This window comes from Manis javanica, chromosome 3 (assembly GCF_040802235.1).
Source record: "Manis javanica isolate MJ-LG chromosome 3, MJ_LKY, whole genome shotgun sequence".
Classification (NCBI taxonomy): domain Eukaryota; kingdom Metazoa; phylum Chordata; class Mammalia; order Pholidota; family Manidae; genus Manis; species Manis javanica.
This window is the reverse complement of record NC_133158.1, coordinates 194,588,604-194,613,989: the sequence shown is the minus strand read 5'-3', so window position 1 is coordinate 194,613,989 and position 25,386 is coordinate 194,588,604. Positions and strand designations below refer to the sequence as shown.

Genomic DNA, 25,386 nt, shown 5'->3' with positions numbered 1-25,386 from the left:
AGTTCCAGGATCTTTAATTAATGAATCTGAGTTTTAAAAGACTTAGCTGTCGTGCAAGTCTTACTCCTGCCTGGGCTTTTCTCGGGACCCCTCCCTCGGACTGCTCTGACCTCATCGTTTCCAAAGTGAGCGTCTGATTTGAGACTGCATGTGAAAGTGCTCTGAAAGCTCTACATTTCTAACTAAGTGGTGGATAGGCATAAGGGCTGCCAGATTCCTGCCGTGATGAGATGGGAGATCAGATGTAGTTTGAGTAATATCATCATTTCTAATTTAAAATGCAATGGTGATGGGAAAATGCAAAGGCTGTGGAAAACTAAGGGATTTGTCCGAGAATCAGCTTAGCTGTCAAACCTCTCACGTTTGAAAGAACTCTGCTTTTTGAGTTGCATGTGGGATGTAATTCAAAGGGGAGAATTTGAGAGCAAGGTGACTAAACCCCCTTCCACAGCTGCCCCGAGCCCCAGGCCCTCTCTCACCCCCAGACAAGTAGCTAACCCTACGACAGCATCCTGCTGAGATGAAACATTGCCGTGGGATCCTGAAATGCCTTCCCAGCCACTGAACAGGCCACAGCTGCTTCTCTGTCACCCGTTTGCTTGCCGGGTCACCCTGTCCGAATATCTGACAAGCTTGGTCACACTTCTTGTTTACATTACTGGCTCCTGGCTTCAGCTCACCACACCCTCCAAACTCAACTGGGAGCTTCCTTCAGCAGGAACCCGCTGACAGTCCCGGGGCTGCTGGGTGCCCCTCCCTAAACCACTCTGGGCAGTCCTGCTGCCAGAGGGAGCGTGGCGCTTCGTGAGAGCCACCTCAGGACCGGGGGACACTGCGAGGACAGATGGCTTTGTCATGAGCACTGTGAGGCTGTGGCACCACGGGGCCCAGGGCTGGCCCTGCGGGCTCTCTGGCGCAGGGAGGATGGACATGAGGCCAAGGAGGAGGCAGGGCCAAGTGAGAGACTTAGGAATGTGACAGAAATATGCTAATAAATGCATAAGTGTCTGCAGAACTGCATGTTCCCAAGCCTGCTGTGTAACGTTCCGTGCTCATTTTTAGCAACATTTATTGAGTGTCCCCCTGTTCCAGGCACCAGACAGGGCAAAATTCAAACATGCAGGTAACATATTTCAAGTGCTTAGCCCACTGCCTGGCACATAGAAAGTCATTAAACCACAGCCATGATCATTTTGTGTCTACTTTTCACTTAATCTTCACATCGACATTATTAGATATGCCTCACTTAAAAGAATGAGAAACTGAGGTGCACACAGGTTAGCTAGAATTTGTCTGGTGTCACATGATTGACAGGCCTCAGAGAAAGGTGGATTTGAACCCTGATTAGTCCTACCCCGGAGCAGTTCCTTCTGCTGTGCTCCACTATCTCCCTTTAAGGAAGGAAGGGCAAAGGTCTTCAAAAACGATGGCTGGCCCCACGCAGGCCCCCAGCCTCCTCATCACCGCAGCTATCACAGAGTCCTGGTGTGAGCAAGTGTCACTTGAATAATGCTGTAATCTTATCAGCATGCTGAAAAATATGAACGGAAACAGCTCTTTTCTCTCCTGCCTTCTCAGCAGAACAAGTCAACCGAAGGTTAATTTGTTTCCAGGATTTCTCTGCCCTTCACCACAAATCTTTTATTTGGCATGTTTGTTCATCATGCCTCCAACTCATAGTTTAAACTTGCGGAGGAGGGAGGTAGACCCAGAAATAAAAGCAACGGCTGGGAGTGAGCTCTTTGTCCTTAAAAATATTCCCATGTCCAGGGAGGAGGCTTGTGTACAAGAAGCCAGGCAGATGGTGGAAGGGAGCTCCCGCCTCGCCTGCCAGCCCTTCCCTCTGTTAGGGCTGGTGCCTCCTCCCTGGCTCAGCGTCAGGATCCAGGACTCGAAGGTGGTAGATATTTTTTGTTTTCTCTGGAAGCTGAAGCTGGTTGAGTTGCCTCCTCTGACATTTTTATCACCTCATTCCTACCTTCTTAGTTTACTTTGCCCCTGGGAGGGGAATGACTGTGAGGAAGCCCCAGGGTCCTCTGTTGGGCGGGGCTGTCAGTGGAAATCCTGCTGTTTCAAGGCCCTGTGAGTGGAATTAGTAGCTCAGGAGGCCTGCCCTTTGGAAGGTGTGAGTTTTAAGAGTGAGCTGTTTGCTGTTAGGACAGAAACGGGCACAGCCAGGTCATAATGAGAGTCACTTGACTCAGCCAACCAAATTATGCCTAGCAAGGTTTGATAAGTGCTTTCTGATGATGGTGAGAATCCATAATAATTACAGGGCTTGTTCACCTCTTTTTTACCTCCCTACCACTGTGAAGGCACAGTAATCCATCTGAATGAACATAAATTTCATTTTGAAATGGAATTAAGAACTGTATACATAGCATTTAAATTGAATACTATCCTTCCATCACCATTCTCTGGAAATCCATAAACATTTTTAGCTCTACATAAGTGAAGGAGATTAATCATTGTGCAGTTACAGTTTAGCACATGTTTAATAGAAGTATCTACCAAGTTTACTTATCATGACCTGGTTCTTATGCTTTAGACAGAAAACTGCTTATATTTTCAGAGGCTTTGCACATGCTGCATATATGGTCTTATAAAAGGTACAACCTCCCTCTGCCCCTGCCCATATATAGTGAATTGTTAAACTCTAGTTTAGAAAGGATCAGGATTCATCCTATGGCTTTTCAGTTTAGCATCTTGGCACTGATTCTGGCTTAGCTAATCCTGAAGCTCCATTGCCCTTAAATTTATATGTCCAAAAATGGTAAATTCACTTTGCTATCCTAATGGTGAATAATGCAATTCGTTAAATGTCTATTTTCTGCCCATTTGAAAAAATGTAAAGACCAGACTAAATACTAGGTGTGCATCTGTATTGCTACATTTTGTGTTTTCAGGTCATTGATACAGATATTTCCATTAGTGGATCTTTGCAAATACTCCCTCCTCTGTTTTTGAACTGTCATGTCCTATTTTTCAAGAGGCTTTGACATCATTTTTATGGGCATGCAGCATTATGCAGGGGGTGGAAGGGAGTAAGTTTACAAAAAATAGTAAAAGGTGGTCAGTGCTTATAGGGAACAGTTAGCTGCAAAGATAGTCCATCTACTTTAGTAGCAGGCTTGAAGTTCTTCTTACCATGAAGTATTTTTGTTGGCAGAGTGTCTTTGCCATTGCGTTGGTCCGGGTTTCTGTGTGGGGAAGCCATGACTTGCCCTCTGTTGAAGATGGAGAACTTTCTCTGTGTCTCAGCCTCTCCTGCTTGCTGGTTGGTTATACTGCTCTGAAAGCTCTTTTTTTTTTTGCTACAGTTGAAAGAATATTAGTGTGTTTAATAACTTTTAGTTTAATTTTTTACAAGAGTAATACATGTTCATTGTAGACATTCTAGAAAATAAAAGCGAGCGGCTGGGGAATATAATGATCACTGTCATGCTGTCACCTCCCACAGGTGGGCCACTTAGTCTTTTTCCTGGGTGAGTAGTATGTGCATGGGTCATGAGTGTAAGGCACCTTTTTTAGATTGTAGAAATGGGGTCCTATTGCACATACTCCCTTATTACCTGATTTTTTCATCATGGGAGATCCTGACGTTGATCTTTCAGTGGCTTAAGCTCGTTTCTTTTTTATCTTCCTGATGGGGAGCCAGGGTGTCCCCACCTCGATGTGCAGTGGTCCCTGCCTGTGATGCTGTTGCATGAGAGGGGGAGCTTCACCACAGGAAGGAGAGCTGTGTTAGGCCTCACCTAGTCTACACATTTAATATCCAAAATACTCAAAATAATAAGATCTTTTTCATTTATGACCTAAAGGGCCATGTTATGATGACTACCCAGTTTCGTCCTTCTTTTCTCAAACAATGGTCTGTCTCCCTTCCCTAGTTAACTTGCAGACAGTGTTCATCCTTCGAACTGACCCTTTGCCGTCTCCCTTTAGTAACCACACTGCGGCCTCCTCTTTGAGAGCTCCTGCTGCAGTTCATGGGACTGCTTATACTCACATAAGTGACCCGGCTCATCTCTTTCTGATTGGTGTTGTCTTCTTTTAAAAAGCACAGGAGTAGTTGTGACACTTTTTGTCTTAGATTTACCTTTCCATTAATTTGAATTTAGCATAGAAATGCTATTTTCTTAAAGGGATTATAGGATGAAATTTAACATGATGTTACCTTTTAATCATAAGTTATATTTCCTCTCCCCCCTTTTCCGTTTGTCTTTTAGATAAAGAAATTAAAAACATTTAGTGGAGATGTGTCCAAGCTGTCCCTGGCAGACTCCTTTCTGCACTACTTAATTCAGGTGCCAAAGTAAGGACCACTGATCATTGTTCTTGGCAGACAGGCTTTTTGATGAATGGCATTATTGTCTACAGTTTTGCATTTTATTTTTTAGCTATTCACTTCGGATTGAAGCCATGGTGCTAAAGAAGGAATTTTTACCTTCTTGTTCTTCTCTATACACAGATATAACAATTCTAAGAACTGCTACAAAAGGTAAGTAAATTCGTGATGCTTCATGTAATTTGTTTTTTTAAATTTTGGTAGCAGTTTTTTTCTCTTTTTTAAAGTATCGTTGATATATAATCCTCTGTTGATTTCAAATATATGGCACAGTGGTTCAACAGTTACCTATATTAAATGCTCACCCCCTCTAGTATGGTTGCTATCTATCAACTAGTAACATGCTACAGAATCATTGACTATAATCTCCATGCTGTACTACCATCCCTGTGACCAACTTATATTGTGATTGCGAATTATTGTGCCCCTTTATCCCCTTCACCCTCCCACCCCCCACCTGCCCCAACCCCTCCCCCTTGGTAACGACTAGTCACTTCTGTGTCTGTGAGTCTACTGCTGTTTTGTTCCTTCTGTTTTGTCTTGTTTTTATATTCCACAAATAAGTGAAATCATATGGTATTTGTTTTTCTTTGCCCTGGCTTATTTCACTGAGCATAATACCCTCTAGCTCCATCCATGTTGTTGTAAATGGCAGGATTTCTTTTCTTTTTATGGCTGAATAATATTCCATTGTGCATATATACCACATCTTCTTTATCCATTCATCTATTGATGGACACTTAGGTTGCTTCCATATCTTGGCTATTGCAAATAGTGCACCGATAAACATAAGGGTGCATTTATCTTTTTGAATCAGAGATTTTGTTTTCTTTGGGTAAATTCCTAGGAGTGGAATTACTGGGTCAAATGGTAGCAGTTTATTTTAAAAAACTATTCAGTTGGAATGAGAAAAATGCAAAGTCCCACTTCTGATACATTTAAGGTTTATTTGCATTTCCTCTCCCTCTTAGTTAATGAATGACTTAATTAATTGACAGATCAACCAGTCGATTGATTAGCATATCATCCTCCCATAGCAGAAGGGGTTTCTTTCATCTCAAGCTTCAGAGTGAATCTTGCTGGTTGCAGCTTACCCTTGTTCCCTCCTCGCTTGGCTTTCTGGGTACATGTAGTGTGCGGAGTGTGTATGCCTGGTGTCACGTGTTCACAGCTTGGTAGGCATGTCTTTCCTCCCGTGCTCTGGCCTCTATTGGTGCCCAGGACCCTGCTTTTCCTGAAGCAGACCTCCCTGACCCACACCCGACCCCCACTGCACCCCTCTGCCCCCAGCATCTTCAGTGGGGCTGTGACCCCTCTGCCAGGGTTCCTCATGTTTCTGCTCCGTCTGTCTTCTCCCACCTACTTCCACTCAGGACTCTAACAGCTGATGGACTGACTGTTCAAGTTTGAGAGGGGCAAATCGGTCAATCCCATTTCTTTGAGCACCTTGCCAAGTTTTGTTTGTCCAGCTTGGATAGACTCCTCAGAGTTGCTCTTAAGGTCTCAGTCCTTAGGGACGGGAGTGTGGGTCTTGGTGTTCCTGACACAGTGAATGCCAGCCCGGCATTTCTGTGTCCCCTCCTCCTGTCTCCCAGGCAGTCTTTGCACTCCCTGGCCTTCACCTCGTCCAGAATTCATGAGTGCCAGCCTCTGGGTGCCCCACAGTCTGTTTCTGGATTTCTCCTTATTGTTGTGGAACTGTTCATTCCTCCGTGGTGTCCCTGTTTAGTTGCTCTGGCCTCTGTTGAGAAGTTTTCCCTTCAGTTCATCATATTTTTTTTTGTTTGTTTAGAAGAGACCAAGAATTAATTTATAGAGGCCTTTTAAGTTTCTTCCTATATTCCAAGGCTATTGTAGAAACTTTTTAAGGGTTGTTCCTCTTGTTCAAATAGAGATGGAAGAATATGTTTTCATATTGAGCAATGCAAATTTGTGGGTGTGGTGGAAACGTTTCTTATCTGGGTGCCCTTCAAAAACTGGCCTTCTTAGATAAGTAACATAGGCAGCAATCCAAATGTAATTTTTTGACAGTAATGCCACACTTAATGGACAATAGTAATTTAAAAACATCATAGGTGATATTTTCTTATCTATAGATACTGTAATTCTAATAATCAAACATTTTAACTTTTCAAATACTTAGCAGTTTTTAATAATATTTATCTGAATAGGTTACAGGTATAAACGATGCTCTGTTTAAAGAATTTGTTTACCAATATACTACAATGACAAGTAGGTTCCTTTTTAAGTCTTTAAGCCAATCCAAATGTAATGTTTGATTTTAGATAAAAGGGAAAGATTCTCTGAGGGCCTGGCCCCTAAGGATTGGTGCTCTGCAAGTTATTTACGTGTCATTTCAGCCTGTTTATTTTTTATCTCCTCATAGCTCATTGATTAAGCAAAACGTTACTCGCTGTTAGTTTTCATAGTACGTAAGTATAGTCTCAAAGGCTAGCGGATATAAAGGAAGAAAAAACAAAGGCAGAACTGCTGAGAAAAAAGTTATTCTTCTGACACAGTGTGCTGTTTTTCATAAGGCCTTTGCGTTTTCCTCCACTTGGAAGTCTTCACTGTTGAAGTATTCTGTGACAGTGAGGTGCCCTAGGTAGCGGATTCCCAGCTGAACACTAGGACATGCAATGCCAGTGGCGAATGATGCATTACCTCTACTGCAGAATGTGCTGCTTTATTATTTTTTTTCCAGTCTTTATACGCAATTTATGTCAGAGCTCACTTCAGAGACCCTTGAACTTGAATGTGGTAGCTCTCTTTTGTGCCTTGAAGCCGAAGGCTTCTCTAAGGTACTGTGCTCTGTTCTTGTTGACAGAGCTGATGTCATGCGAGGAGCTGCATTCAATCCTACACTTGGTGCTTCAGGCGGGGAATATCATGAATGCAGTAAGTAAAATTCAAACAAATGAAAATTTTGTTTCCAACTTTATTTGTCTGTCTAAAGGCACATGTATATATCTTTTTTCTTTTGATTGTCTTCTTTAGGGAGGGTATGCTGGCAATGCAGTAGGATTTAAACTGTCTTCTTTGCTCAAATTGGCAGACACAAAAGCAAATAAACCTGGGATGAATCTTCTGCACTTTGTTGCCCAGGTATGTGGAAGTGATTAATAGAGAGAGAGAGAGAGAATGGGTGCCAATCCCCAGCGAGGTGGCAAAGTTTTTCCACCGTGTAAGGGGGCATCAAACAGAGTTTGGAAAGGTCATGTCAGGTTCCAAGAAGGTTCTATTTGCAGGAGCACTATTTGCAAATTCCTGAGTTCAGAGGAGCCTAGGGTTGTGGGACTGGAGGCAAGTGGTTGGGTCAGGTGAGTGAGGCAGAGGTCAGAGTTGAAGCCAGATTAAAGATTAAAATCCTGAAGCTGGGGGATTTGGATTTCAAGTTTGGGTTTGGATTTAGCAATGCGGAGCCAACAGACTTCGTGGGCAGCATAATGGCATGACCAGGTTTGTTTGTTTCTAGGAAAAGAAGGTAACATGGATGGGTTGGAGTGGAGAGAGAATGAGCAGTAGGCATACCTCTTGGTGGCAGTTGGCTGTCTAATTGCTTGGTGGCAGTTGAGAATCACAGTAACGGCCATAGGAATGAGAGTGGAGGCCTGGGTGAGGAAACATTTCTGATGAACTGACTAGATCTGTGACTAGTTCTGTGCCAAGAGTGAGGGAGTGTGAGCAAGTGACAAAATCACTTCTGTTTTGCCTCGTTCTGACTGGGGGTCTGAGTGCCTGCCGCTGGCACAGGGTTTGGGGCCCCAACCCTGTCCATCACTTTCAGTTTGGACTGGGCCTATGTGATGCCAGAATAACTACAGTACACCTTTGAACAACTCGGGGTCAGGGACTCTGACCCCCAAGCAATTGCAAACCCATGTACAATTTTTGACTCCTTAAAAACTTAGCTAATAGCCTATGGTTGACTGTAAGCCTTGCTGATAATATAAACTGTCTATTAGCACATTTTGTGTGTTACACGTATTATATGTGGTATTCTTACAATTATGCAAGTTAAAGAAAAAATGTTTTTTTTAACTGTCACATGTCCAAAAAGTTTTCCAATGTATTTATTGAAAAAAATCTGCGTGTAAGTGGACCTGGGCAGGGCAAACCCATGTTGTTCAAGTGTCAGCTACAGTCACAAGGTGGAAAGTCAGCCAAGGACAGTCATCTCTGCTGTTCTGTTGTCTCAAATGAAGAATCGTACTGAATTGTTTTTCCCTCTTTGGATCACGGCGTCACTGACAGCCGTCGGCGTGGCTCCGGCCTGGGGAGGAAGCCTGCTCATGCATGTTTCCCATGTGGGCTTCAGAACGGGCCAGAGCAGGGAGATTTTTGACTTGTCCTTTATTAGCTGTACTTTTTCAGACAGGTGGCTTAAGCCTTAAGACCCCCAATTTCTTCATAAGGGTGGTGATACTCCCCTCAAAACCAGGTAACTGAGAGTGCTGAGGGAGATAATTCCGTAAAGTGAGTGGCTCGGTGTTCAACATGCAGTAAGCTCTCGATGAATAGGACGCACTGTTATACTGTATTCTTCCAAAGACAGGGGATATGTCAACTCAGGACTCACTGAAAGTTAGTTTTTAGAACATTAAAACCAGACAGTGTGCTCCTCACCCCACAGGCCTAGCAGGCAGTCACCTGGCAGCCTTTCCAGACCTGTGTATCAGGGGCTCTGTGTAGCCTGGCCCTGCCATGTGGGGAAGTTTCTCAAGTTGGTAATTGCTTCCTTCATAGCTACCTTCCTTGTGCCCTCTGAACAGGAAGAATCCAAACATCTCTGTGGCTTGTGCACCTTCTGCTAAACTAAGTTTGCAAACTGGTTTAACAGCTGAAGGTATCTCGGTTGTTTAAAGGCACACTCATGGGTCTGGGAGGTATTTAAGCAGGAATATATTGGATTCTCTGAGAAACAATGGGCCCTGGTAAGCTGCCACCCCTTTCCTTTGAGTTTTCATGCACATGAATTGTATTTCACGTCAGGATCAGTTGCTCTGGGGAGTTAAATGTATCTTGAGAGTAGGGCAGTTCTGGTAAATCTTACTAAGAATATCAGAGTTCATGTTGCAGTGAATTGCTTTGGATGTATTAAGCATAAAAATGGGAACTCATTTTGATATTCTTTTAAGCCCTGAGAAAATTGTCTCCTTCCAGTTTGTCCATATAGTGAGAGGAACGTCTGTTTTTGTTCCAGGAAGCCCAAAAGAAAGATGCCATTCTTCTAGACTTTTCTGAAAACTTGCACCATGTTCAGGAGGCTGCTAGGTAAGCAACAAAGATGGAAAGTGAATTGTAAGAATTCAAGGGTTTTTTTTTTTTACTACCTTATGAAAACTGATGAATATTTTATAATTTTTGGATTCAAGTTTGAACTTTAAAAAGTTTTGTCTTGGTGAACTTGCAGACCTCTGTAAGTGTGCTTACAGAGATGTTTGTGCATCTTTGGAATTTGGGGGTTTGAAAAACTAATCTTTATTTTCAGTTCAAAAAACCCTACTGCACTCTATTCTACTAAGTATCATCAGTGTAAAAAAAATACGGATTAAGAACTTCAAACCCCTCTACACCCAAAAGATAGAGCTCTAACCACACAGTCTGTTATCTTGGGTGTTGGTATGTATCAGACAACCTTCCAGGACCATACATCACCATTTCCTTTTAGAATCTAACACAGTACATTTATTTGCTATTGCATTAGAAGTTGGAACCATGCCAAAGCTGTGAAAGGACTTTGTTTTAAATTAGTCCCTCAGCTTTACAGAGAAAATATCTACCAAACATAAAGGTCTGTTTGCATCAGTTTGATTCTGATCCTAGTACAGATGTGTGTTTTAATGTAGCTGTAATCTGTGTATACATGTCATTTTGAGTTCTTTGTTTTTAAATTTACATACTTGTGCATCCAATAGTAGATGTTCTATAATTAGCCTTTTGGGAAAAAAGTCCTGACTTGCAGCATTTGCCGATTTCCATGGTGTAAATACTGCTACCATGGCTGATTTTAAAGTTACCAACATGGTGTTACCAAATGTGGAGTTGGGAGGAGACACCCAAACCCTTAGGCCCCGCCTGGGATCTGCTCCATCACTCCACTCCATGCATCAACCCAGTTCATGTCATATACTTATTATCTGAGTGACTGTATCCAGTTAGGACAGCTGTGAACCATATGCATAAACATAGAAAACATAGCTTTTCAAGCCAAGCCCTGTCATTGGCCAGTATCTCAATGTTACTGACTATGAACATCTAACTACAGATCACATGTCTTGCCCAAAACGCAATTATCAGTCCTAGGGTGTGAACAGTTCATATTTACAGATCACCAGATTATTCTTCCAAAAGAATGAACATCTTACAAGGTATAAACTGTTTGGGCTTTGAATTACTAAATTTGTGCAGGAATATTTTTTCCTCCAACTAGTACAGAAAGATATATATATATATACACATATATACAAAACCATTATATTTTGGAGCTGCCATTTCTGGTCAGAGTTAGATGGGGAAGTTTAGCTAGATATTATCTTGGGATAAACCTATTTAGTAAAGTATGTTTATTTGAAATGGAAGATGAAGTACAAACAGAGCCTAGATGAATGCCAGTGACCAGTAAAGATGGGAAACTTTATTGCATAAAGAAAAGGTAGAGTTGGCAAGGGAATGAGGTTAGCATCCTAATTTATGAATTTGCTGATTGAATTCCACCTGGATTTAAATTTCACCTATGCACCTTACCTGGTGGCAAAACCTCATGCATCTCTACTACTGAACTCAATTTGATGTATTTAACAAAAGCCTTGCAATTGGTCCTACCATTTCTTTGCAGAATTGTTAGCTGTGTATTAGTTCTCTCTAAAACATAGAGTGCTCACTCTGGCTGACTGTGGCAAGCCACATGAAGTTGTTGCTTAGTAACTCCTTACCCTGAATGTCGGGATCATCAACATACGCTGCCTTGCTTTGCATGAGTTAAAGGATTTGTATCCGTGTTTATTGGCTAGAGGAGAGTGGAAGTATCTGAGTCTTGCTGGCTTTTAGTCTTGAATGCTTATTGCGTAAAAGTGTTCAGACCTTGTCTGTGAATAGCTTTGCAAGTCCCATGGTTTTGGTGGGAACAAGGTCACTGCAGGTTCTGTTTGAACCAGTGTGTGTCTTTAGGAAAACATTGGCTCTTAAAAAAAACACAGGAAGGAACTTTAAATACAGGAGTAGGTAAATGTAATCGTAGTAACTCTTCCCTTCTGTTTGTAGGGTTGACCAACAGTCTTGTTCAATGTACCCACATGACACACGGCTTCCCGTGCCAACTGCCTACTTTCCCCTTTCTTCTTTTAGATTATCTCTGGATAACACGGAGGCGGAATTGCACTCGCTGTTTGTCAGAACAAGATCGCTACAGGAAAACATCCAGCGGGATGGTGAACTTTGTCAGCAGATGCAGGATTTTCTTCAGGTTTGTTGAGCTCAGACCTTCTGATTTCATCCTCCAGCCAGATTTGCATGGGTGTGTTTGCAGAAGCAGCAAGCTCCCATTCATACCCCCCCTGCCAAGTCAGTAAAAGGAACTTTATATTTCAGGGCCCATTCTTTGCTGGGTGGGTTTTTCATCAGAGGACATTAGGGGCTGGGCCTCTGTTTATCCCTGCTCATTTTGCATGATTGCACCAACACCAGACTGAGCTGGGATCAGCTTATGCTGCTTATCCACCCTTGGCAACTTATGCCTGGTGGCATAAGTTCTACCTGGCCACTCAAGGTTTAGTTCTAGACCATAGTGTAGGAGTTCCTATCTCCTAATCAAACTTTTGGACAACACAGGCCCATAGAAGTCATAAAGACACCTGAGAATTTGGGCTGTTGTTCCTTCCCTTGTTTTTATTGAAGAAACAAGCTTGGTTTTGGCATGTTTTATAATGACAGCAGGAGCACAGGATCGCCGTGCTGATCAACACCCAAAGTACATCAGCCCTACAGGGTGTGTCAGGAGCTGCTCCAAATAACATCAACAGAAAACAGCAGAGTGGACATGTTTGTGACAGGTCACTGTGACTCACTAATCACATAGTCCGATGTACTTCTTTTATCTTCCTTATTTTAAAAAAAAGTGGTATTTTTTCCATCTTCAGCAAAGGGGTGTACTACCTTAAATGTCAGTGCTTTGAGACTGCCCTGGGCACTGGGAAGGAACAGTGGGCTCCGAACGTCGTACCCACCTAAGCCTTTAGTCATTCACTGGTGCTCCAGCTACATCAAATACTGTGAGTGCCGATCAGCACATGTTTTGTTTGGCTCTGCTGGGAGCTTATTTTTATTATTAAATATATTTTTTGTATTTTCTTTCAAATGTAACCTAACTCCAATTTTCCCTTTCAAGTGCACAAATTTTTCTCAAAGTGAAACAACAAAGTAAATGCCACCACTAACAGGAAGAAGGAAATCACTAAGCAGTCAGCACATTCAGACAAATGAAACAAATCCAGCAATTTAGAGAAAAAGGCCCATCGCACATCAAGATGAGATTCCTGGATATCTCATTCCCCAGTCCTTATTTGAAATATTAGTATCTTATGCCAAATAGTAGCACAGAAAGGCTTCTGTTGAAAAGCAGCTCTATGTTAGCTGCTGCTCTAACCTGCTCTTCAAAGGCTACCTCATTTTAACCAGAAAGAAACATGGTAGTCATTTTTATCTTGTTAATAAAAAGCTCCACACGGCTATTTTTTTTTTCTTTTTTAAATTCAATCTTTTAAAATAGGAGATATATAGTTTTTTAAGGTAGGTTAGGGTCAGGCCATGGAGGGCTGTGAATGCCAGTCTGAAAACTTTGGCTTGTGCTGTAAGCTGAGGGGAACTCCTGAAGGTTTCTGAGCAGGAAAATGACAGGAACGCAGTTGTGCAGATCTGTGTTAGGATTTTGGCCCTTTGGTGAGAAATACCGAGTAAATTGGTTTGGGATTTTGGTCCATAGCAGACAAGTTAGAGATGGGAAGTTGAATTTGAAGCCGTACTGCTGTCGTCAATCACAGTTGGCCAGTATAGCTTTGGATTTTTTCATTTGTGGCCCTAATTGTGTAGAAAACTCACTGTTGGCAGATAACTCTGGGCTCAGTGATTTTTCAGGTCTATAGTCACATGTCTCATTTGCCCAAGTCCTAAGGCTGACGCAGAGTGTTTAAGTTCCCCCTTCCTGGTGTCCCGTTGGTCCCCACACCATCTAATGATGAGCCATACAAGGTGGTGATAAACTCCCATGTAGATTCTTGTCAAGAGTCCTGTTTTTCTGCAGTTGAGCTGTTCTTGGCTGGAATCTCCTTTTCCCCCTATGGAAGAATGACAGGCAAAGATTTATCCTTCGTTAATACCTTTCCCTCCATAAGAAAACTACAGCGTGAATGCACACACACTGCCTCGGGCTTCTGACTCAGATGGTTACTTTCTCTGGTATTTGGTTTCCTAAATAGTTTTGTTTTCTTACTACCTCTTGAATGTTTGGTGTAAGAAAAGGGCTTTTAAAGGGGAAAATGTGTTGGAGTGGGAGGGATGTTATGAGTCTGCTTGGAATTTCTCTTTAGGTTCTGGAGCTCGCCGAGCGTGTTCAAGCAGGATCCCCTTCCTTGAGGTGGGGCCACCTAGCGCTTCACCACTCCCTAGGCCTGTCCCCCACTCAAAAACAAGTTTCTCAAATATAAGGCATTTTAAAAACATGATGTATGTGATTTATAAATGAATATGCTTTACATATACTCCTTTGTATGAGCCTTGTTCCCCAGTGAAAAAGCAACATGAGATTCCAGGGTGACCCCAAATATCCAGACTGCTTAGGGCTGTGGCTCCTCAGGCCTGCTGCCTCATTTCGGTTCAACATTAATGCTGGTCAGAGAAGGTGTGTTTGGTCCCCTGATAGATCCCCATTCTGAAAGGGTTGGGAGCTCATTGGAGGAAAGCAAGCTTCTTTCATGTCCATTTCTACCTGAACCTGTTAGGGGCCTTGGAGTTTGTCCTAGAAGAATTAGGAGAAAATGAAGGAAATAAGATGGATTGGTATAGGGCAGTAATTGGTAACCATGGGTACTCATCAGAATCTCCTGGGGGAATTATAAAATATTAATGGTAGGTCCACCCAAACCTACTGAACTGCACAACTAGAGTGCAGGCATGGGCTGTAGGCAGAGCTTCTCAGCTCACTTGGATGAGCACCCCCAGGGTAAGAAGCCCTGGCCGGGGCATTTGTCAAGGCACAGGGATGTCAGTCCTCTGGGGGTAACCTGTCCTGATACAGATCATTTGGGAGTAAGTTGAAACTCTGTCTCCACAGGACAGCTTGTCAGGACCACCAGGGGCCCTAATGTGAACTCTTGGCCTGTACAAGGCTCAGTTTTAAAGGAATGAAGAACAGGAGCAGAATGGGTTTTACTTAATAAAACCAACATACATCTTTGTCACCTTTTCAGTGACATTAGAGGTAGATACTGTGTCAGTGGCATTCTACAAGTTAAAGCTCCTCAGTCTCTGTGGGTGATGCCAGGCCTCACACAGGAGTTCACCCGGCTTCCCCAAGGTTTTGTTTGTGTTGAATTATTTTCCTCTTGGCTCCGAGTGCATAGGATTTGCAATAAACCTTCCTTTTCTGAGACCTGAAATTGAACCTGGGAGCATGTCTTCCCTGAGCCCTGGACAAGAGGCTGAGCGCCTCATCACCCAGCTGTGTTCCTCAGCGTGTCCTTGTTTGTCTTCCCGCAGTTCGCTGTGGAAAAGCTGACAGAACTGGAGCACTGGAAACAAGAGCTCCAGGAGGAAGCCCACACCCTTATAGATTTTTTCTGCGAAGACAAAGAAACCATGAAATTGGATGAATGCCTTCAGATATTTAGAGACTTTTGTATCAGATTCAACAAAGCAGTGACGGTATGGCTGATGACATCTCTGTTTTCTGAGTTGTATAGATTTTTATTTTGCTTCTTTCAGACCCAGCCCTCTGCCTATGGCAGAAAGATGGTTCAGCATTTCTGCTGTTTCAAGAAAGTCTGGCCCGGGCAGTGTTGTTAAGCTCTCAGGATTAATGAGAAGTGGTTCTGCCGTCCCAGCCCGAAGCGCTTCTGTATCATCGAGAGTCTAACATTTGGCTGCCTCCCCTACTTTGCTGCTCACACCAACACTCGCTTTGATACCCTAAAAGCATTGTGTTAGTCAAGTTTACTTTCCATGATCGCCATGATATTATAAGGGCTCTTTAAGGATCCTGAATCTCTCAGCCCCTGGCCAGGAGAGAATTCCCTCTTTCAAAGTTGCTGTGCGCTGGTGGGGAGGCCATCTCTCACCTGCTTTGAGCACCATAGCCATGGCCATGGTGTTGGCCCCATGGGGCTCATGTTGTCTGCAACCAGAGCAGACTTTGAAATCCTCAAATATTTAGGGAGCCTGCTGCTGCTTAAGCATAGCAGCTACATTTCTTGCCTTTCAAACTCCAATTTTAGTGATTTCCTGAGTTCAGTGCAGAAGCCAGAAAACTCTGGGTTGCTTATCTTTGCAAATAAAACTTTCATCTGACAATTAAAAATAAAACATCCCTTTGTTTCAAGTGGTGATGAGGAATGAAGTACTTGTTCATTGTCTCTCTCCCTCCATTTAAAATGCAGATTTGACCATAGCTGAATTTCTTTGGGGCACTAGTTAAATTTCCTTCTAGCCCTTTGTAGGCCAGAGTTACTTGAGTTCTCAGCCCCTCCTTCCTCTATCCAGCTAAGAGAAAAGAAGCTAAATCTGTGGCCACATTTCCTCTCCCCTGTCCGAGCAGTGAGCTCAGCAGGGGGAAGTGGTGGTGGGTAGCAGAGGCCAAATTGGCTTTTCCTGAGGTCCTCGTTCCCAGTCAGAATTCTCCAGGCTGCCAGGCCACCTGTGCGATGCTCTCAGCCCAGCTGTTCAGAGAGCCAGGAGCTGTCCCACCCCCCACTGCCGGCAGCCTTGAAAGGAGAAGGCCTGAGAGAGCAGGGGACCGACGGTGGGGAGGCTGAAGCCAAGGCTGCAGGAGAAGCAGAGGGCCCAAGGGTCCCCAGGGTCTCCAGCCAGAGCCAAAGCCTCACAGAAACTTGGAAGGGAAAATCTACTGTTTGAGGAAGTTGATTTTCAAGTAAGAAGTGCTAATAGTGAGAACAGATTTGGGTTGTGAGAGCCACACATTTATGTGACACAAATATATTTGGTTGAAGTGCACACACAGGCGGTAACGTGTGCTGGGCTTTGTGCGCTTGTTCTGGTTCAGTTGTGTTGGGGAGGACTGGGTATGTGGGGCAAGGTGAAAGGCAGAAGGATTTGTAAAGCAAATTCTCTTCTCTGATTGTGGGAAGGGGTGGGGCATGAGGGACAGAGCCACCGTGTCCTTTCTGGTGTTTATTTACCAGAGAGCATTCAGAGAACAGAGATTGAAAGGCCTCTCTTAATATCTTGGGTGTACATTTAAGCATCTAAGCCATTGTTACATATAGGTAGAATGTGTTGCCCATGAGCGAGGGTGTGTGTGTGTGTGTGTGTGTGTGTGTGTGTGTGTGTGTGTGTGTGTGTGTAGATGTATACATACAACACAGAAGTACAAATTTAGGCTCCCATAGTATTTAGTATTATAACAACCAAATATTTTTCTCTCTGCGATCACCTAAACAACACTTTCCAGGAGCCCCTTTCTGTCTTGCCCCACTTAAAAACGAAACTGGGTTTCCCAGAAGTCAAGGCCATGAGCACGTGGGGAATCACATCCCACACTGAGGGGACAATGCCTCGACTGGAAAGCTGGGGTTAGCCCGGAGATCTGAAGACAACCTTAGCTAACTTACAGGGGCCAGGGCAAATGCTCTCCTCAGGTCAGATCCCCAAGTAGCTTTGGGAGAACCTAGTGTTACCCGCACGTGCTTGTACACACACACGCCCATGACCCAGGTCTCTCCTCCATGCATGTGTCTCTCAGGGGGTCTCAGGACAGCTGGCTCTGGAATTGCACATGGGCCCCATGTGTCTCATGCATCTTGGGCTTCTCTCTACCCCTCCTTCAGGACAACCACCACCGGGAGGTGCAGGAGCGGAGGCAGCTGCAGCGGCTGAAGCTGCTGGAGCAGAAGCGGCATTCCTGGGCGACTGGGGAGCTTGGGGGATTCGGCCGGAGCAGCAGTGAGAATGACGTGGAGCTGCTGAGCAAGAAGGGCGCGGAGGACCTGCCCCCTTTCCTGCACCCCAGGCCCTTCAGCCCCTCCTACAGACCCCCTAACACTCGCCGCTCCCGCCTCTCCCTGGGCACCTCCGCTGACCGGGAGCTGCTGACCTTCCTGGAAAGCTCCGCCGGCAGCCAGGAGGAGCCCAACAAGTTCAACAGCTTGCCACGGAGCAGCCCCTGGCAGGCCTGTCCCTCGGCAGCCGGGACGGAGCCTGGAGAGCCGAGGGAGCAGGACTCCAACCGTACACACAGACCTCCGGCCTTGGGGGGCCAGGAGGAAGGCCCCGACCCACCCTCAGCTTGGCCCCTCACAGCCCCGCGGCCTGAGGAACCTGCGTCCGGCTGCGCCCGAGCGAGGCGTGGTGGGGTCGGCGTCCTCCGGAAGAGGCACAGCGAGCCTGTGGGCCTGGGTCCCGCTCGGTCCCCGCCGCTCTCGCCATTGGCTCTGGGGATTAGGGAGCACGAGCTGGTCACTGGGCTGGCCCAGTTCGACCTCCGGGGCCCCAAGGGCCCAGAGGAGACACCCGGGCTGACCCTGAATGACTTCAGCCCCGGAGAGCCGGCGTCCCTCGGGGCAGGCGACAGCAGCCTGCGGCCTGTGGGGGCTGCGGGGCCTGCCCCCAACAGCGGCGCAGATCCAGCATCTGCGGGCAGCAGCGACCCCGAGAGCAAAGATCCTGGGCCCCTGTTCTACATGTCGGACGCCACCGACTGCTCGCTGACCCTGGACTGCTCCGAGGGCACTGACTCCAGACCTGGAGAGGGGGCCCGGGGGCCCGGGACCGGAGGGGACGGCTCTGTGCCCTCTGAGACGGGCGGCAGCCAGATGCCCTCCGTCCCCACTCGCAGCCCCACCGGGAAGGCGCCCGCCCCCAGCCCCGGGAAGAGCCAACCCAGCTGCAAGGGCGGCCTTACCAGGGACAGACCCGCCAAAGGGAAGGACGCGATGGCACCAAAGAGAAACCCCCCCAGAGAGGCGGCCCCGGGGGCCCCCCGGCCCAGCGGCATCCCGCGGGGCCCCAGGCCAGTGCGGACACTGTCGCCGTCGGAGAGCGAGATCATGCGCAGAGTCGTGCCCATCTCGCGCGCCCGCAGGGCCTCTGCCGGCTGGAGGCGCCCCCCGCGCGACGGCCCCGACGCGCCATGGCCGCGCCACAGCTCGGCGGCGGGCGCCTCGGACCCGTCGCCCAAGAGGTCCCCGGCGGCCGAGGAGCAGGGCCCGGCGCGGGTGAGCGGGCCGAGCGGCGGAGCTCGTTTGGGCAGAGAGCCGGCGCCGCCGCCCAGGGCCTCCCCCAGGAAGCCGAGCGCCAAGCCCCTCCGGAATGTCCCCAGGCAGAAGCCCGAAGAAAACAAGATCTGCCGCGCCAGCGCCCAGAGCCCTGAGGAGGAGCCCAAGCCCCCGCCGGCCCCCAGCGCCCCCCCCGCCCCGCCGCCCGTGCCCAGCTTCGCCCGAAACACGGTGGCCTCCTCGTCTCGGTGCACGAGAACGGATTCCCTTCCTGTGGCCAAAGCTCCCGGCCTCACGCGGACGGCCTCGCAGCGGCAGCTGCGGATGAAGGGCGGCCCTGAGGACGCCACCCCCAAGGACAGCAGTGCCCTGCGCCGGGCCAGCAGTGCCCGGGCCCCCAGAAAGTACCCAGACCCTGCCGAGGGCCCCCGTGCCAACGCAGAGTCCCCCCAGAAGGGCCGAGGGACTGCGGGGAGGGCCTCCTTCAGGCTGAAACACTCAAATCAAACCACGCTCGGGAAAATGCTCACTCCCCCGCGGAAGTGATGGGTGCCCTCTCTCACCTCCTGGGCTTCAGGTGGTGAGGACTGGGTTCCGTGAGGGCCAGCCCCGCATGTCTGTGTACCACTTACAGTAGTTCACTGGTGCCACCTGCTAACACTCCTGGCACTGAAGGTACAGTCCCGCAGGTCGGGAGACTGCCACCTGCTGCGTGGACCCTGCTGTGGAGCCCCGCCAGGACACACATCCAGTACTGTGATGGGCTGGCACCCCCGCACACACCCCTCCCCAAAGCAGAGACCCCCACGAAAGACTCAGACGTGTGAGATGGCATTCTTACATAACGAGTGAAAAAAGAATTGGCCAGTTTTTATATGTCAAGAGACTTATTTTTTAATACTATAAAAATTAAGTGTTGTTTTAGGTCGTTTCCTTTTGCAAAATGAAATGCCTCCCCGGGGTAAAAAAAAGCAACTGAAATAAACCCTTAATAGGAAGATATTTTTATCTTCTTGTGTTCTCTGGCCTCAGGGTTCCACCTGCCCACACACCATCCACTGCTGGTGACTGGACTTCCTGGCCGGCCCTTGGTAGATTCTGTGATTGGCAGGCCTCCTGGAAGACTCTGCCTAGCTCCTCTCTCCTAGTGTGACTTTGGGTGAGGCTTTGCATGTGAGCAGGAGGGAAAGCGAGACTGGCCAATGGAAACTGGATGCTCCCATGTATTCAGGGCAGGCACCACGGGCAGTGCCTCCCTGGCAGATGGGCGGCAGCCCCTGGGATCTTCCAGAATTTAGAAGTGCCATATTGAATGGAAAGGCATCAGGGGCTGTTCAGTTGAGCACATCTTGCCTACTCCATGTTTTCCCATTTCTGTATCTTGTAAAACTGAGTGAAGGCTGCTATGACTTGTGTTCACTCTAGTTACAGGGAAAAATAAGCCCTTCTTTCTCCCAGCCCTCCTCTCCCAGCCCTTCCTTCTTTGCTAATGTGACCTGGAGCCTGGAGGTCTCTGTCTTGTTTCTCTCTTTCAGTGATGATACTTTTTAATGTTAACATCTATTCTTTGGTGCAATGGTTTTTAAGTCCAGAGAAAACCAAATCAAGTTTTGAAAAACAGACCAAAAAAAGGAAATTGCTTTCAGAATAATTTATATCACCAGGAAAATTTTGAAGAAAAGTCAGGCTTCATTCAAAAGAAAGGGGAAAACATGTATTATTTATACCCAGTGTCCATTCCATTACTTCTCTCTGAGACTAATTGGGAAATGGGGAAATTCCTGAAATAATCCTTTTTTTCACTTTTGGTCACTTGTTAGTGAAACCTTGCTTTAAATTCAGCAGGGGTGGACAGATTTCAGCAAATACAGTGTATTTGTGATGAATCTATGTGGTTGATGTTACAGTCTCCCTTCTATAGAATGCTGCCGTCCATCCAAATTAATTAGAAACTCTGAGCTCCCATAAGTCAGCTAAATCGAAATGGTCAGCTTTGTTATTGAAAAAGCAGGGCACCAGGCCACAAAACCTCTTGTAAAAATAACCCTGTGTAGGTGTTTCCAGGGCTCCACAAAGATGGTCATGGGAATCCTGCACTGTTTTTCACCATCTCAACAAGCCTAAGAAATCATATTTAACCTTATAGACAACAGAGTTCAAAACAGGCCCCATTGGTGGGTGGAAATGGGTGAAAGAGGTCAAAAATTAGGATAATGGCAGGGTCAGGACCCCTGGGTGGGCCCTGGGAACTGGGTTCCCAGTCCCTGCTCCATTGCAGATACTTAAGCAGGTGCCTCCCTCTCCCTAAGCCTCTGTTTCCCGGTCAGCAGAAGTGGGGGCATGGCCTCAGTGATGGTCTGCAAGGGTCCTTCTAGTTCCAGAAGCTTGAGCCATCAAACAACCAAGGACCCGTCTGCTCTGGAATCAGCTTCTCCAAGCCAACCTCCAGCATCTCTACAGCAGAGGCTTCACATTAAAGGCTTGGAAGAAAGCACCTTCAGAACATGCTGTTGCTTTGAAATCTAATAAGCTGAGTTTCTTGGGAAGTTTTACTTAGCCCTGTGGACAACTTACGTGTATGCATCTGTGTAAGCAGGTGGTCATTTATTACCTTTTATTGGTAGTAAGCTTTTAAAAATAATTTAAGTATATAATGGAGAAATGTAAATAGGTTTCTATATAAATTTGTTTCAGATGAACTGAATGTATTTAAAGGTCCATTTATATGTCCTTTTATCTAACATGTAGTTAAATAAAGTTCCTGTTTATGGGAGTTGTGTTTTATTCTCAACTTACTCTGTGTGTGTGTGTGTGAGACCCTGGCAGGACAAGTACATCATTTCCTGCACAGAGAGCAGGTGGGATGCAGGAGGCACAGGAGGATTGGCATACAGCAGTCTTGTCCTCAAAAGGCTCAAGAGCCAAAATGAGGCTGTTGGTGTGGCTTTTTGGTAGCATAAAACCTGCATTTAACTGAGGGCCTTGGGAGGGATACTTGTGCCAGACCTGTGGGAATGCAAAAGTGCATCTGACACGCAGGCCCTCGATGGAATGTTCAGCACCTTGAACACTCTCACATTACTCCATGTTTGGGGCCCAGCTTTGTGTAATCTCTGTGGGGCTGGCAAGTCTGGATCTGCTCCTGTGTGTGTGCTCATGTGTTTTGGCTCAGGACACTATTGGGAAATCACAGCTCACCACTTAGGCTGCTTTGGGGAGGTGTGGTTTTATTTGAAATGCACTGTTGATGTTTATTTTAAAAGAAAGGGGGATTGTAAGTGAGATGCACCCCATACCTCAGAGTTTCATATGAAGTTTTAGTCCTGCCTACTCTCCCTTATGTGAAAATGGGTTACAGTAGGGGGAGGTCCTGGGGTCAGGCACCAGTGGATGAGAGTAGATGATGTGCTTGTGCGTTGCTGTCTGCCCCATGGACATCTGGGGCCTGGTCTTGCCTGTTACAAGCAGGTTGGGATGGCACAGCCCTCCCTACACCTTCAACCCTGCTGTGCCAGGTGTTACTGACATAAACTAGAAAAGGCTTTTAATTTTTACAGTGGGACTCAAGTTCTCCTTTACCCTTTATTTTATGGCTTTCACAGGAACTGTGTTCCAGTCCTCTTCCCAAAGATATATGATGAGTTTAAAGGCGCCACAGTTTCCTAATTGTTCATTCAAGATTCTGCATATTTATGTGTTACAGTGAGAGGTTCTGAAATAGTTTGGTAGAGCTATTAATTCAGCTCTCCAAGGAATACGAAGTCCTCAACTTCTGCTTCTAAGGGTGCACTGTCTTTCTACCTCCTCCCATCTGGCAATGATGATATTTTGCAATTTCACAGAATTTTCTATTGAAACTTAAACTATATCCTTATATCCTTGTTTACTTTTGCTTCATGCTCCAGTCCTGCCAAAGAAAAAGATTATTTTTTGGTATGTGTCTTCTAATATATATAACATCAGACATGTAGCCAAATTTGAATGAGGGACATTGAATCTGGTTACTCACTAAATACTTCTTAAAATTATTTGGGCTGAATCTGTGCCATGGTTGAAAATAACCCGAAGCAGGTTCTCCGTGGGGTTCTTTTCATCTGTAAATATCTTCCAGTAAAATGTCTTACCATTCACTGGATCACCTTAGTGAAAACAAAAGTAACATTCTTGTAGTTAAAGAAAATTATTTTTCTGTCCTCCAACTCAGAGCTCTGCAGTGATGCTTTTGGCTTCCTGGTTGGTCAGTAGAACAACTGGACGCCCCCTGCACAAGGGTCACGGTCCCAAGGAGCCTTCACCATCCATTCATTCACAGGCCCTTGACAGGGGCCTGACATGACTTGGCCATCAGCCTGAGGAGTGGAGGTGCCTGAGTATTTCAATGAGGGTGTTGCTGAGGTCCCCAGGAACACATTTGTGCCAGGCCTTTGGAATCAGGGCACAGGCTTTGCCCCCAAACTCCTTGGAAGCATTCAAGAACTGAATCATAGGAGCAGTCCCTAACTCACAAATAGATTCCCTGATTGCTCACAGTTTGATTTGAGGAGTTCAGAATATAGTTTCCCAGAGTAACTGTATCCTGCATTATAGGCAGATGTCCAGGATAGCCCGTTAGAAACCTATTTAACCTATCCATGGCCAGACTGTGGCACTGTCCCTGTAGAGGAAACCTCAGCAGTGCTCCTGCGGGAATGCACCGAGGGGGAGGAGCATTCCTCCCCCTTGGTGGCGTCAAGCAGAGGTCAGGGTACCACAGCCTTACGGCACCAGCGCTGCTTGCTCCCCACTGCTAGGTAAGGACAGGCTTGTCCATCTTGAGGCCAGACACAGGGGCTTCCATCTCCCAGGGCAACTCCCGTGAATGTGGGCCATTTATCAGACTACCTTTTGTTCTTCTAACAGGGAGCACACGGGCCCAACAGAAAGGTGTATGCCTTCTGCTTTCAGTTTTTCCAAAGGGAGACCAGATTCAACCACACTCCCTTAGCCTCCTGCAAACCAATGAGAAAATGGCAGGGGTTGTGAGGAAAGCTGCTGTGTGTCCAGGTCCATGACTTCAGGAGCCAAGGACAGCCTGTAGCTGGGCAAGGGGGCTGCCTCAGTAAGAGCCAGAGACTGCTGCATGAGCTCAGCTCTCGGGGACATCTCCAGACCGGTGACAGTGTGGGGGCAGCCAGTGGCACCCGCGCTCCGGCAGTGTGGAACTCTCCAGTGCACAAGAGCACCACCCCAGATCTACACCAAGCCAGAATCTCTCTGGTGGGGCACCACATTTTACATTTTAAGCCCCAAGTGATTCATTTTTCACCCTGCTGCGGAGACCCAGTGGGTTGGAGAGAGGCCAGAGGCTGGGGCTCTGCTGCTGAGCTACCTAGCTGTTCCCTGGGCTGGGCCCCCATCTGAGCCTCTCTCGGACAATGCAGGTGCTTTCCCCTGTGCATGCAAGGCAGAAAATGTATTCTGTGCTCAGCGCCAGGTTAGGTGGAGAGCTGCATCACAGGAGCCTGAGTTGGTTGAATTTGGATCTGAAAACAGAAGCACCTCCTATCAGAGGCTTGACCACTCCTTTGAGTCTGGAGCTCTCAATAATGCAGCATCGTAGCTTCTGGGGCAATGGCTCCAGGGAAGTGACACTTCACTCAAGTCTTGCAATGGCTGCCCTATAGGAAGATTACAATTCTGTGTCTGTGAAGCAATTTGCTATTAAGTGCTGAACAATGCCACACCCATACGCGTGCCCACAGTGAGATTTGTTTTTGGTGAAGCTGCCCTTTGGAACCCTGTTCCCCAGGCCCCTTGGGTTCTGAAGCTTTCCACAGCCTTCATGAGCATCATTCAGTTCAGTTCTTGGGAGCTTTGCCTGGAGTCTGTGGTTCCTTCCCTCATGGTGTACTGGGGCTGGGCAGGTCAGCATCTGTGCTGACCTCACCCGCTAGGAAGGGGGTGGGGTGCAGCTCTCCAGGGTGCTGACTCAGTGCAGGATGGGAGCGGGGAGCACACACATGCAGCATTCAGAATGCAGGCAGAGGAAGGGATATGAGAAGGCAGGGAAGGCAGCGCCCCCACACTGCCCCATTTTAGAGTGTGGAAGCCTTCTCTGGAAGGAGGACTGGGCCCTGGTTCTTTCCAAAGCTGTCAGCACAGAATAATTTGCCTTTCACCCCTTGGTGCTGTAAATGGCTCCCCATCCAACCAAGAAAGTTGGTGGAAGGTTCTGGACAGTCTTACCACTTTCAGGAATAACCACCCTGCCAGTCTGGGCAGATGCAGTAGAGGGGTTTGAGCTATATTTGGATTAAAATGATGGTTCAGCTATGGAAGTTGCCTCAACAGAAAGCACAGTGCCTCCATTCAGCTGTGATGTCTCAGTGGAGGCGTCAGCCTCGCTGGTCAGCTGTTTTGTCTTCTTTGCCAGGGCACCAGTGGTTCCCACCAGCTGATTCATCCCCAGGGAGGAGAGAGAAGAGGTGGGCTGCCTGCAGGGTAGGATTCTTGCCACTGCTGAAAGACAGCTGAGCAGCCTCTGCACCCCCACAGGGCCTCCTACTCCCAAGTGCAGGTTCGACTCCAATGCAATAGAAATAAGTCACTAGATCAGCA

General features: G+C 46.7%; 1 protein-coding gene across 6 annotated transcripts in view; it reads left to right on the top strand.

Moving 5' to 3' along the window:
- FHDC1 (FH2 domain containing 1) overlaps positions 1-21,562 on the top strand; it is a 38,488-nt gene extending 16,926 nt beyond the window's left edge. For all 6 annotated transcript variants that reach the window (XM_036998786.2, XM_036998792.2, XM_036998798.2 and 3 more), the window contains 8 exons: positions 4,230-4,315; positions 4,401-4,501; positions 7,176-7,246; positions 7,346-7,453; positions 9,552-9,622; positions 11,696-11,813; positions 15,101-15,265; positions 17,404-21,562. In XM_036998786.2, coding sequence (XP_036854681.2) covers positions 4,230-4,315; positions 4,401-4,501; positions 7,176-7,246; positions 7,346-7,453; positions 9,552-9,622; positions 11,696-11,813; positions 15,101-15,265; positions 17,404-19,335 — 2,652 coding nt within the window. In that variant the 3' untranslated portion in view covers positions 19,336-21,562. The remainder of the gene's footprint in view (positions 1-4,229; positions 4,316-4,400; positions 4,502-7,175; positions 7,247-7,345; positions 7,454-9,551; positions 9,623-11,695; positions 11,814-15,100; positions 15,266-17,403) is intronic.
- Positions 21,563-25,386: the final 3,824 nt, after the last annotated feature.